Source organism: Hoplias malabaricus, chromosome 3 (genome assembly GCF_029633855.1).
Source record: "Hoplias malabaricus isolate fHopMal1 chromosome 3, fHopMal1.hap1, whole genome shotgun sequence".
NCBI classification, from domain to species: domain Eukaryota; kingdom Metazoa; phylum Chordata; class Actinopteri; order Characiformes; family Erythrinidae; genus Hoplias; species Hoplias malabaricus.
The window spans coordinates 76,506,361-76,518,860 of NC_089802.1; the positions used below are offsets into that span (position 1 = coordinate 76,506,361).

The following is a 12,500-nucleotide window of genomic DNA, read 5'->3' on the forward strand; positions in this document are numbered from 1 at the left end:
CAATGGTTTCTGCCCGTGCTCATTTCTCTGCTCTGTGTTTTGTTTCTCTAAAGGTGACGGCTCCACGTTCAGAGACAAAGTGATCAAACACGGAGCCGTCGACCAGCTGCTCGCAGTGCTGTCCGTTCCCAACCTCTCCATCTTCACTGTAAGTGTTTCTATGTGAATATGCTATTGTTTCTGTGCGCTCTAAAAGCACAATTGCTCTCTCTTTGATATTTGAAAGATGTGTGCAGCAAAGAGAGAGCAACAAACGATCGCACGGAGGTTCAGTTTGACATCGTAGTGGATGAAAGTCCATATGTAATAAGCCACAGATATTAACATTTAGATTTCAAACTCTCCCTCGTGCAGCCCAACTTCCTGAGGAACGTCACCTGGACGCTGTCTAATCTTTGCCGCAATAAAAATCCCGCCCCTCCACTGCCAGCTGTGCAGCAGATGTTGCCGGGGCTGCTGCTGCTCCTCCACCACGACGACCACGAGGTCGTGGCTGACGCGTGCTGGGCCGTGTCCTATTTAACTGATGGTCCGAACGAGAGGATCGAGGTGGTGGTCCAGGCCAATCTCATCCCCCAGCTGGTGCACCTCCTCACCTGCGGAGACATCAACATCGTGGTGAGACACTTGCAACCCTGCTACAACATCCGTGTGTGTGTGTGTGTGTGTGTGAGAGAGATATACATATATATATATATTCAAGTACAACATTTGCCTTTTTTTCTTCACTGTGTACAATTCAAAACTTTCCATTAGTTTGTATCAGACTTTTACTAATGTTCTCCTCTACCTCCGTCTTTTCTACACCCCTCTCCCTCCAGTTGGCCATGTGTGGAGTCCTAGGAGGTTATAGTAGATAGGCATTTAAGTAGTCGGTCTGAATAAAGGGATTTGACAAATCCTGAGGCCTATATAGGATTTTAAATGTTTTTATTTATAGCATCAGAGCATTTGTTTTATGGATTGATGTAGGCGTAGTTTCAAGAAATATAACAAAAAGTGTTCAGGACCGCAGTGGATCTGGAGCCTACTCTGAATTACTGGGCGCAAGACAGGACCTCAACCTGGAGGGGGCGCCAGTCCACCAGTCTTTCACAGGGCGACACACACTCACACCTACGGACACTTTTGAGTCGCCAATCCACCTACCAACGTGTGTTTTGGAGCGTGGGAGGAAACTGGAGCACCCGGAGGAAACCCACGCAGACACAGAGAGAACACACCACACTCCTCACAGACAGTCACCCGGAGGAAACCCACGCAGACACAGAGAGAACACACCACACTCCTCACAGACAATCACCCGGAGGAAACCCACGCAGACACAGAGAGAACACACCACACTCCTCACAGACAGTCACCCGGAGGAAACCCACGCAGACACAGAGAGAACACACCACACACCTCACAGACAGTCACCCGGAGGAAACCCACGCAGTCACAGAGAGAACACACCACACTCCTCACAGACAGTCACCCGGAGGAAACCCACGCAGACACAGAGAGAACACACCACACTCCTCACAGACAGTCACCCGGAGGAAACCCACGCAGACACAGAGAGAACACACCACACTCCTCACAGACAGTCACCCGGAGGAAACCCACGCAGACACAGAGAGAACACACCACACTCCTCACAGACAGTCACCCGGAGGAAACCCACGCAGACACAGAGAGAACACACCACACTCCTCACAGACAGTCACCCGGAGGAAACCCACGCAGACACAGAGAGAACACACCACACTCCTCACAGACAGTCACCCGGAGGAAACCCACGCAGACACAGAGAGAACACACCACACTCCTCACAGACAGTCACCCGGAGGAAACCCACGCAGACACAGAGAGAACACACCACACTCCTCACAGACAGTCACCCGGAGTAGTGTTGTATGACTGCAACACTACCTGCTGTGCCACCATGTTGCCCCTAAGAAAGAGTGTTTTTAAGACAGTTACTCTGACACTCTGTCTTTAACTTGCATTGAAAGTAAAGGATGTTCTTTCTATGAAAGGAGGCATGCACAGGCCACTTCATTATAATTCTACTGCATTCCGTAAACAAAACTATCTCTATCAGCTGTTGTAGTTTCAGCTCTTCTCAGAGGCTTTAAATGTTTGATGTATGAGAGTTTGTGATGTCATGGTCACACGTGTTACTCCTGTAATGTCCTCAGACTCCATCTCTGCGGGCTGTAGGGAACATTGTAACGGGGACAGACGAGCAGACCCAGAGGGTGCTGAATGCTGGAGCTCTGGCCTTGTTCCCCACACTGCTGCAGCATCCGAAAAACAATATCCAGAAAGAGGCGGCCTGGACACTCTCCAACATCACGGCCGGCAGAGACTCTCAGATCCAGGAGGTGATCAATGCAGGTCTGGTTCCTCTGCTGGTGGAGCTCCTGCAGCAGGTGAGGTGACAGCAGGGCGCTCTGATCGTATAGGCACGTATACTGGCCTTTATGGTCATGGCACATATAATAGAAATATACTACATTATATAAAATGGGTTTTTGTCTGTAACTGTCTGCGTTTGTTTGCACGTACAGGCAGATTATAAAACTCAGAAGGAGGCTGTGTGGGCCATCACCAACTACACCAGCGGAGGAACTGTCCAGCAGGTGGCGTACCTGGTCCAGTGTGGAGCCCTGCCCCCTCTCCTCAACCTGCTCTCCGTCAAGGACAGCAAGATCGTCTTAGTCATCCTGGATGCTGTGTTGAATATTTTCATGGTGCGTTTATGCTAAAGAGCACGGCCCTGTCCCATTCTTATTTTGACCCCTACCCCTCGGTTTCTGATACATCGCCAGTCTGCAGTGATATCAGAGGAGTTCAGTTTAGGGCTCTATACTCCTTCAGAAGAGATCCACAGTCTATTATTATCACCCACTTCTCACTCTTTTTTGAATTCAGCTTCTTATTCGGCAGCTCTGTCTTTAACAATTCCAGTTCCACCTTAAATGTTGCAGTAGCATTACGCACCTGAATGTTATTGCTTCACAATTTAAGGCGGAACTGAAAATGTACAGCTAAATAACAGAGACATTAGCAACCCCTAGTGATGAACCCCAATTTTCTGCTTGTTATGAGGGAAAGGGTGATGATACATTAAAAGTACATTAATAATACCATGTTTATCATCATTTTTAAAAGAGAAAATGAAGCATTTGTGGGTTTTTTTGTTTTTTTTTGCTTTTTGCTTGCACATGTCTCACAAGGAATTCAATAGTCCTCCATTTTGTGTGTCTTCAAAAATCAGTTTGAAGTGCCATGTCGCCCCAACACTTCACCTTACCCCTCTATTCCAACAAGAACTGAGAGTCCCTCCCCCTAAGTGACAGAGGCAAGGGGTGAAATGGTAATCGCACCCGAGTACTGTGACCGGAACTTATCCTGCTATAGTCACCATCTTCCGTTTAATTTAACCTGCCGCTGTCCGTTCTCACTGCGGTACATCTGCGGTTAAAGTCGGTCATTAACGTGTATCTGACCCGCAGGCTGCAGATAAGATGGGCGAGACGGGGAAGCTGTGTCTGATGGTGGAGGAGTGCGGAGGACTGGACAGCATCGAGGCACTGCAGGCCCACGAGAACGAAATGATCTACAAAGCTGCTCTCAACCTCGTCGAGAAGTACTTCTCAGGGGAGGTCAGTGAACCGGCCTGTGGTTCTGTGTTTGATGGAGACGCCGATGGTGAACTGTCCAGAGTGGGTTCCTCTGGGAATGAGGAAACGCGTTGATGTTCTTGCTCTGTATGTGACTCCTGTCTCTTCTCTCCTTTCAGGAAGAGGAGGATGAATCCGTAGCTCCCAAGGCTACCGCTGAGGGCTTTTCCTTCCAGATACCAGAGAACCAGAGCACCTTCAACTTCTGAGACACACCTTCACTCCCGACTCCTTCCACTCTGCTCATTTCATTAGTTTTATTACATTTTTATATGACTTTTTTTAAAAGACGTGTACATAAACACTCAGGCTATTTTTTTCTCATTGTGCTCAAAAGCATGTAAATAAACAGTTTAATATACAGATACTCTGTGGTTTAATTGTGTTTACTGATAAATTTTAACTTTATTACACTTTATTATTAAGAATGTAATTCTGATGTGAGTTGCATAATTAATCTTTATAAAGTCTGATGATGTTGGAGCTTTCTACAACTGTCTCACACACACCACAACTTTCTTTTACAATAACGCATATTAAGCTGGATTTTTGGGCGGCACGGTGGCGGAGCAGGTCAGTGTCGCAGTCACACAGCTCCAGGGACCTGGAGGTTGTGGATTCGATTCCCGCTGCGTGGGTTTCCTCCAGGTGACTGTGAGGAGTGTGGTGTGTTCTCCCTGTGTCTGCGTGGGTTTCCCCGGGTGACTGTCTGTGAGGAGTGTGGTGTGTTCTCTCTGTGTCTGCGTGGGTTTCCTCCGGGTGACTGTTTGTGAGGAGTGTGGTGTGTTCTCCCTGTGTCTGTGTGGGTTTCCTCCGGGTGACTGTCTGTGAGGAGTGTGGTGTGTTCTCCCAGTGTCTGCGTGGGTTTCCTCCGGGTGACTGTCTGTGAGGAGTGTGGTGTGTTCTCCCTGTGTCTGTGTGGGTTTCCTCCGGGTGACTGTTTGTGAGGAGTGAGGTGTGTTCTCCCTGTGTCTGCGTGGGTTTCCTCCGGGTGACTGTTTGTGAGGAGTGAGGTGTGTTCTCCCTGTGTCTGCGTGGGTTTCCTCCGGGTGACTGTTTGTGAGGAGTGTGGTGTGTTCTCCCTGTGTCTGCGTGGGTTTCCTCCGGGTGACTGTTTGTGAGGAGTGAGGTGTGTTCTCCCTGTGTCTGCGTGGGTTTCCTCCGGGTGACTGTTTGTGAGGAGTGTGGTGTGTTCTCCCTGTGTCTGCGTGGGTTTCCTCCAGGTGCTCCGGTTTCCTCCCACAGTCCAAAAACACACGTTGGTAGGTGGATTGGCGACTCAAAGTGTCCGTAGGTGTGAGTGTGTGAGTGAATGTGTGTGTGTGTCTGTTGCCCTGTGAAGGACTGGTGCCCCCTCCAGGGTGTATTCCTGCCTTGCGCCCAATGATTCCAGGTAGACTCTGAACCCACCGCGACCCTGAACTGGATAAGCGGTTACAGATAATGAATGAATGAATGAAAGCTGGATTTCCCCCCTGCTTTCTCTGCAAAAACAACTTCTCCTTTGGTTAGGTTTTAAAGCAGAGTTTAGAAGAGTGCTGTGAAGATTTGATTGTATTCAGTGATGAGAGCATTAACCGATGTTGGATAATTAGTTTTAGATGAGTTTAGAACACTTTCCAGAGGTGATCCAGAGTGAGATGTGGGCATGGTGTGTTAAGGCTCATGTGCAGCTACTCCAGAATGGTATGTACTGTTGGCAGTGCTCTTCCGTGCAGATGTGAGATTTGAGTAATGTGACTTAACTGTAGAGCAGGCCTGTTGGGACACTTATGCTGGAGGTGACAAATTCAGATCCAAAATGTCAAATAAATAAATGAATGAACATTATAATAATAATGAAAACTTTCCTGGACACCTCTGAAACAGGTTACTGATGATTAGAGAGTCCTAGGCAGTTGAAATGAAACCTTGGAGAGGATATTTACTTTGTATTGTCACCCTGGACAACACTGGATAACCCTGAGGAAACCGTCTACCTGTAGCACTACTGAAATGCTCCGCTAACTGTGTTATGCTGTGTAGGCTGTTTTCTCTAAAACTGAGCCCAGTCGAACTCTTCTTCATCTGATGTCAGATACCTTATTGGACTTCATTCATTCATTCATTCATTATCTGTAACCCTTATCCAGTTCAGGGTCGCGGGGGGTCCAGAGCCTACCTGGAATCACTGGGCGCAAGGCGGGAACACACCCTGGAGGGGGCGCCAGTCCTTCACAGACACACACACACACATTCACTCACACACTCACACCTGCGAGTCGCCAATCCACCTACCAACGTATGTTTTTGGACTGTGGGAGGAAACCGGAGCACCTGGAGGAAACCCACGCAGACACAGGGAGAACACACCACACTCCTCACAGACAGTCACCTGGAGGAAATCCACGCAGACACAGGGAGAACACACCACACTCCTCACAGACAGTCACCCGGAGGAAACCCACACAGACACAGAGAGAACACACCACACTCCTCACAGACAGTCACCCGGAGGAAATCCACGCAGACACAGGGAGAACACACCACACTCCTCACAGACAGTCACCCGGAGGAAATCCACGCAGACACAGGGAGAACACACCACACTCCTCACAGACAGTCACCCGGAGGAAATCCACGCAGACACAGGGAGAACACACCACACTCCTCACAGACAGTCACCCGGAGGAAACCCACGCAGACACAGGGAGAACACACCACACTCCTCACAGACAGTCACCCGGAGCGGGATTCAAACCCACAACCTCCAGGTCCCTGGAGCTGTGTGACTGCGACACTAACCTGCTGCGCAACCGTGCCACCTCCCTTGACAAAACATATCACAGGCACTCAATGTTAACGCTAAAACATGTTTGCTAACTTAAGATTTATTTAAAAAAAATAATATATATAAATCAATTTTTTACTTAGTAAAAATCAACTTGACTGTTGTGGGAACAAATGAAGAAATTATAGTCAAAGAACAAAAAAATTAGCAGAGAAACATGGGACCAAAAATCTCTCAAATTAATATTTTAAAACATTATTAAGCTCCCACACTCAATAATGTATTTGTGGACACTGCATAGCTCAAAACAAAATCAAAACAAATATAGGGCTAAGATATTGTTGTCACAAATACCACTGAATACTGCTAGTTTATTGTGTTTGCAACACAAGCGCAGTGCTAGCTAGCATGTTAGCTGACATTACAGATTGGACAGTTAGTGTTCTCCTGCTAGTGTGTTGAACTGAAGGAGCCCTAGGGTTAACAAGGACACCTGGCACAGAGAAGACTGTGAGATAAATCTGTGTGGGCATTAGCACTGTGTTGGTGGATACATGGGGTTTTGGTGGGGCTCTGGTGGGCTGTGTATAGCGAACAAGGGTCGACAGAGCAGCAAATCCTCACGTGGGACGTATACTGATAGGTCTTTGGAGGGGGTAGCTGGGCTGTAATGTGCCACTATGGCCGTGTGAGGGCGCTAAATAAGCGCGTCTGACCCAGAAAGTGGAAATTAAACTCTTCACAACATAAAGCTCTCTGTCCCACAGCAGCATGGGTCCCTCTTTCAACTCACTCTCTCCCGCAGAACAGGACTAGACCGCCGCGTTCAGACCTTCTTCAGCACCGGGACGTCTTCAGGAACACAGCTAAGGGGAGACTGCGATGTAAACGAGCTGGAAACGCTGTTTTTCGGGTTCATTTCTGTTTATTTTGGTGTGTAAATGCTGGTGCTGGGTTGTGCACATCCGGGGCAACAGAATGCCGTGTGTTCTTCCCTCTCTCCCTCTTCATTAACCGCACAGACTTCAGCCGAGACTGCAGCTCCTCTGTAGTTTATTTCTGAAGAATATTGAAAGGTTACAAGCTGGAAGATAAAGGGGAATGTCTAACCAAGGAGCGAGGAGAAACGGCCCGGTCAAACTACGCCTGACAGGTAATAACCCTTATTTCATTGTATTTAATTTTATTGGAGGAGGAGGGGGGCGTTAAAGAGTTGATATTTACTGTAACGCTACGTAATTCTGTTACAGTTGCTATAGTAACCGCATTTGTAGTTTCTGGTTTCGCTATAGGTGTAACGTTGGCTGTGTAGTTAGATACTATAGTAATAGTTGTTGTGTTGTTATGGTAACAGTAAGTGTGCTGTAATATCTGTAGTTTTTAGTTTCTGTGGTCGCTATAGATACAGACTAGCTGTGACGTTTCTATATTAACATTAACAGTTGATGTATTGCTATAGTAACAGTAATGCCTGTAGTTTGTAGTTTCTCTAGTTGTTTTGCCATGGTAACCGGAGCTGTAGTTTGTAGTTTCTGTAGTCGTTGTAGCTTGGGAGTTTCTGAAGTAATAGTGGTTGTGTTGCTATATTAACAGTTTTTTTTCTATAGTTAGTATATTTTTATGTAGTTTATTCGTGTTGCCATAGTAAACGTTTGTGTAGTTTTGTATTCGCTGTAGTTGTAGCTCGGGAGTTGCTATATTAGCAAATAGTTGTTGAGTAGCCATAGCTCTACTCAAGCTGTACTTGTAGTAACGGTTGTAGAGTTGCTGTATTCGTAGTTGCTATAGTAACAGGTATTGTGATGTTATGCTTGTAATTCTTGTAGTTGCTCTAGCTAGTTGCTAAAGTGGCTGAAGCTAGTTGCTAAAAGTTCAAGAGTTGTTACAGTTTTGGAAGATGCTGTAGCTTGTTGCTCTGGTAACAGTAGTTGTGTTGCTACAGTTGTAACGGTTGTAGCGGCGGTAGCTTGTTTCTAGCATAACAATTGTGGAGTTTTTTTTTTTTAAGATGTAGTTGCTGTAGCCAGTTGCTGTTTATAACAGTTGGTGCTGCTGTAGCTAGCTGCTATAGTAACAGTTGTAGAGTTGTTACAGTCATGGTAGCACTTGTAGTTAGCTTCTGTAGCTACTACAACTGGTTTGGGTTGCAGGAGTTAAAGTTGCTACTTGCTGGTTTAAGCTGTTTTTGTTGCTACCAGTATTTACAGTAACTTTTGTTGCTACTCTTAGTGGTTTTAGCCGCTGTTTGATTTTGAATTTTAATGTTTCGACTGAAGTGTAATTTTTAATTTTTAATAGTTTAATAGTTATGAGGGGATTTATTGGAAATTCCCAAAATGTGATGTTAAAGAGTAGAGAGGTCAGTTTAAAAAAGTTTAAAAATATATAAGATGGTTAAAAAAGAGGGAGAACAATTTATAAATTATGTAGTAAACTTTGTCGGCATATATATAAAATAAATTGTGGCCACACTTTAAAGTAAAACAAAATTGTTATGCTAGAAACAAGCTACCGCAGCTACAACCGTTACAACTGTAGCAACACAACTACTGTTACCAGAGCTACAAGCTACAGCACCTTCCAAAACTTAAATCAAGAGGCTGGATTAGGAAATTGTGGCCACAAATTGTGAAAAAATGGCTTTCCTCAGAATATATATATATATATATATATATATATATATATATATATATATATATATATATATATATATATATATATAAAATATATTTTTAACCCCTTATCTCTCAAAGGACATATCAGTGGTGTTGGACACAGCTGGTTAAAAGGCTTTTCCCCATTTGGCTCGGTGTTAGTTGGATGTTTTATCAAATGCTGCCAAAAAAGAGCAGGGAATATCACTGTGTGGTAAAGACATTTTCAAACAGATCTTTGCCGTTTGCAGATATCGGTGCGTATGGAACAGCTTACGTTCTCGCTTGACCGGCCGGTCCTGAGAGACTCTTCTCCTCAGATGAAACCCTGGGGTAATTTGATTGGGGAATCTCAGTAGACACAACATCCTTTGGCCTGGGAGTGTGCAGGGGTCTGGAAAAAGTTTAGGAGCTTGTGAAGAAAACGTTGTTTTGACTGGAGTCGGGGGAGCAGCCCACATCTCTCTGAGTTGAGACTAAAGCCAGGCAGATTACACAGTGTGAGTTCAGTAATCGTTTCAGGTGAACACAAGGCTGTCTGACACCGAACGTCATCCTCTGATGGAGTGGGTGTTGTGTGTATTATATATGAACCGACTATGAGATGTGGGCTTTTGCCTGATCTGTTTTCTTCAGTATGTACTCGGCTTAACCCAATGGAAGCAAGGCTAGTTTCTGGTTGTTTTGGACAGTTCCAACTCCAGTGTTCAGCTGACTCTCCTTCCTCTGCAGAAATCAATGGCGTTTCATTAATATAATACTCATTTTTATGTAAATCCTTGAAGCTTTTACGCGTGTAATTGTGCAGTTGTGTCCGTGTGGTGTTTGAACACTTCCTCCAGTGATGAGTTCACGTGTTGTTTCTGTGAAAGTGTGGTGAGAAAAGCTGTTAAAACTGAATTTGTTTGTTTTTGTTCCACCACCTGAGTGTGGTTTTCAGCGCCTGCCTTGGCACGGCTGTTAATAAATGGTTAACTTTAAAGCAGGTCGTTATCCATTGAGCTCGGTTCCTTGCATATCTTCCAGTCTGAATCAGCTAGCTGCAGAATAGAGGTTGCTGAAGGATTTTATTATTGTTATTTTGTAGTAAGAATGGGAAACAGAGGTCAGGAAGGGCACGTTTGTATTTTTCATCAGTGTTGAGCACCTGGTGATCGTTTTTTTTTTAGTTCTTTTAACCAGAAACCTGTCAACGGTTGGGACCTAGATGTTGTTTCAGAGTCTGATCAAAGGTTAATGTGGTCAACAGTCCCATTTTTCCGAAGTTACAGAAGTGAGGTCAGAGAATAGCCACCTGTTTATTTGATTTATAGAAAAACATGTTCCCTCTGTATTACAGCTTTTATCGCTGTCAGTTCTCAGTCTTAGAAGTTGGCTCTCGATCACGACCCTGTAAACACTCGGTGATGTTATGGACCATGCTTTGGGAAGCTCAGGCATTTGTTTTTGCTCTTCTTTTGTCAGTAACTATCTATTTCTTTTGACTCCACATCCTTTCAGACCCACGGTGTGGAGTTATTCTGTTTACAGCAAACAGCTGTGAATGAGCTTGATTTTTAATTTTAATTCCCTTTTCCGTGTCTAAGATTTTTGATCTTTAATTTCTGTTGATCTGATAGGAGTCCCATTTTCTCTACGTCCTTTAATCGTTGTTTCAGCTCCATCTTAAATACAGTCCTCTTAGAAACAGCTTTTCGTGTTGATTGGAAAATGTGTAAATGAAGAGCGCTTTCTGAGTTTTGCAAAGTACTTTATGACATCACAATGCAATCCATAGCTGCTTCACTCCGGCATTCAATGGACAATTAAAAACACTTCCATTTTACTAGCGTCAAAACCCCAGAATCTCTACTCGGTGGTAGATTTCCCTCCATCTCTAGGACTCTAAGTATTGCTGTGGCACGTCCCTCTTTCTGAGGGATCAATAGCCTTCTTTCCTGAGTCTCTCTGAAAAGCCTCTCTATGGCCGTGTGAGCTGGGTATCAATAGGGTGTGTGTGCCGAAGACAGCTCGATGCCCTCAGTGCTCCTCATTTACACTGGCCAAAATTTTTGGGGAGATTTCTTCAGCCCTAGAAAGAGATCTCGGTTTTTCTCTCTGAGAAACAGCTAAGGTTCATAGCCTTGGCTTTTTGCATTCTAATGGCATTACGCTTAAGAATGCTAACAGCAGATGCTTTGTTATTGTAATTTTGGTACTTTGCAAAATGTTGTGAAATGTGAAATGAGGGGCTTAGCAGGTCATTTGTCCTACTTTGTGGTAGTAACTGCCTCTCCTCTTTGGAACCACTTTAGGACTTTATTTCTGGGTCACAACACAGTTCCAACTCATGCTGAAGGTGTGAAGCTGCTCCACAGCTCAATGTAGGGGTTCTTTATACTCCTCAAACTGACATTTGGCATTGGGCATACTCACAATGTCTACACGGTCCCCTCCCCATCCCACACACAGCTTTTTCTACTAATACCAGGTAAACAAATACTAATGGAGTTTTCCAGTTCATGGTCCCAACTCTACTCTTATCGTCTCTGCTCAGCTTTTTCTTTTCAATCAGGTAAATTTGGTTCTGGAAGCGGGTTCTTGTTTAGTGGCTGTTCTCTCGTGGTTCAGAGCGAGTCGAGTAGGGACTAAACCGTGGAGTGTAAACCTTGCAGAGCGCTGATCGTCCAGAGAGAGTCGTCACTCTACGCCACGCGATGCAGACGACCAGCACCAACTCTCCATCTGTAAAATCTCCAGCTGCAGCAGAGATCACGTTTGTTTTTATCCGACTCACGACGGCAGCTCGTAAAATGACGCCGTGGTCTTTTGAAGAGGTTCGAACGCTCCTTGGATCGGTGGCCGACGAAAGAATCCAGCGAGAGCCGGACGCTGCAACAAGGAAGGAACAAACTCTACTGATCTGTCTGAACTGATGACGGAGCTGTGTTCAGTCCCAAACAACAACAACACGCCGATACACCACGAGTAAACACCGCTTAACGTTACCGCCGCCGTTGTTATGGTTTCCAAAGACCACTGTTCCCCTTAGAGACAGTGGCACAGCTGATGTGACAGATCTGGGCAGTCTACATTCTCCTCTGGTGACTAATAAGTAATAATCAGAGAGACAATTCATTAAACCTTGATGAAACCCCACCCAGTGAGCCTGATCTGCGTCACTCCACACGCACACACGTGTGCCATTAATGAGTGACTTCCATATCCCCGAACTAAGCTGCAAAGGCTGTTGGGAAAATTTAAAGCCTAAGCTTTTCTTGTTTTATCAGATTGAGAGCGCTGTAAAAATTCCTCCAGCTTTGCATCTTCTTATCTCACTGCGGCACTTTACAACTGAACTAATGTTTCACCTTAAAACTTCACACTTTTCCTCTTAGCGGTTATTGGCTTCTCTCTTTTTTATGA

The 12,500-nt window shown here is 45.2% G+C and overlaps 2 protein-coding genes across 3 annotated transcripts in view; both read left to right on the forward strand.

The window, feature by feature from the left end:
• Positions 1-4,024, forward strand: part of LOC136691217 (importin subunit alpha-1-like) — an 8,227-nt gene extending 4,203 nt beyond the window's left edge. For both annotated transcript variants that reach the window (XM_066663642.1, XM_066663641.1), the window contains exons 6-11: positions 54-148; positions 355-618; positions 2,184-2,417; positions 2,556-2,738; positions 3,504-3,653; positions 3,791-4,024. In XM_066663642.1, coding sequence (XP_066519739.1) covers positions 54-148; positions 355-618; positions 2,184-2,417; positions 2,556-2,738; positions 3,504-3,653; positions 3,791-3,880 — 1,016 coding nt within the window. In that variant the 3' untranslated portion in view covers positions 3,881-4,024. The remainder of the gene's footprint in view (positions 1-53; positions 149-354; positions 619-2,183; positions 2,418-2,555; positions 2,739-3,503; positions 3,654-3,790) is intronic.
• A 3,122-nt stretch (positions 4,025-7,146) lies between these two features.
• LOC136691891 (E3 ubiquitin-protein ligase SMURF2-like) overlaps positions 7,147-12,500 on the forward strand; it is a 53,740-nt gene continuing 48,386 nt past the window's right edge. The window contains exon 1 of the mRNA XM_066664814.1: positions 7,147-7,594. Coding sequence (XP_066520911.1) covers positions 7,543-7,594 — 52 coding nt within the window. The 5' untranslated portion in view covers positions 7,147-7,542. The remainder of the gene's footprint in view (positions 7,595-12,500) is intronic.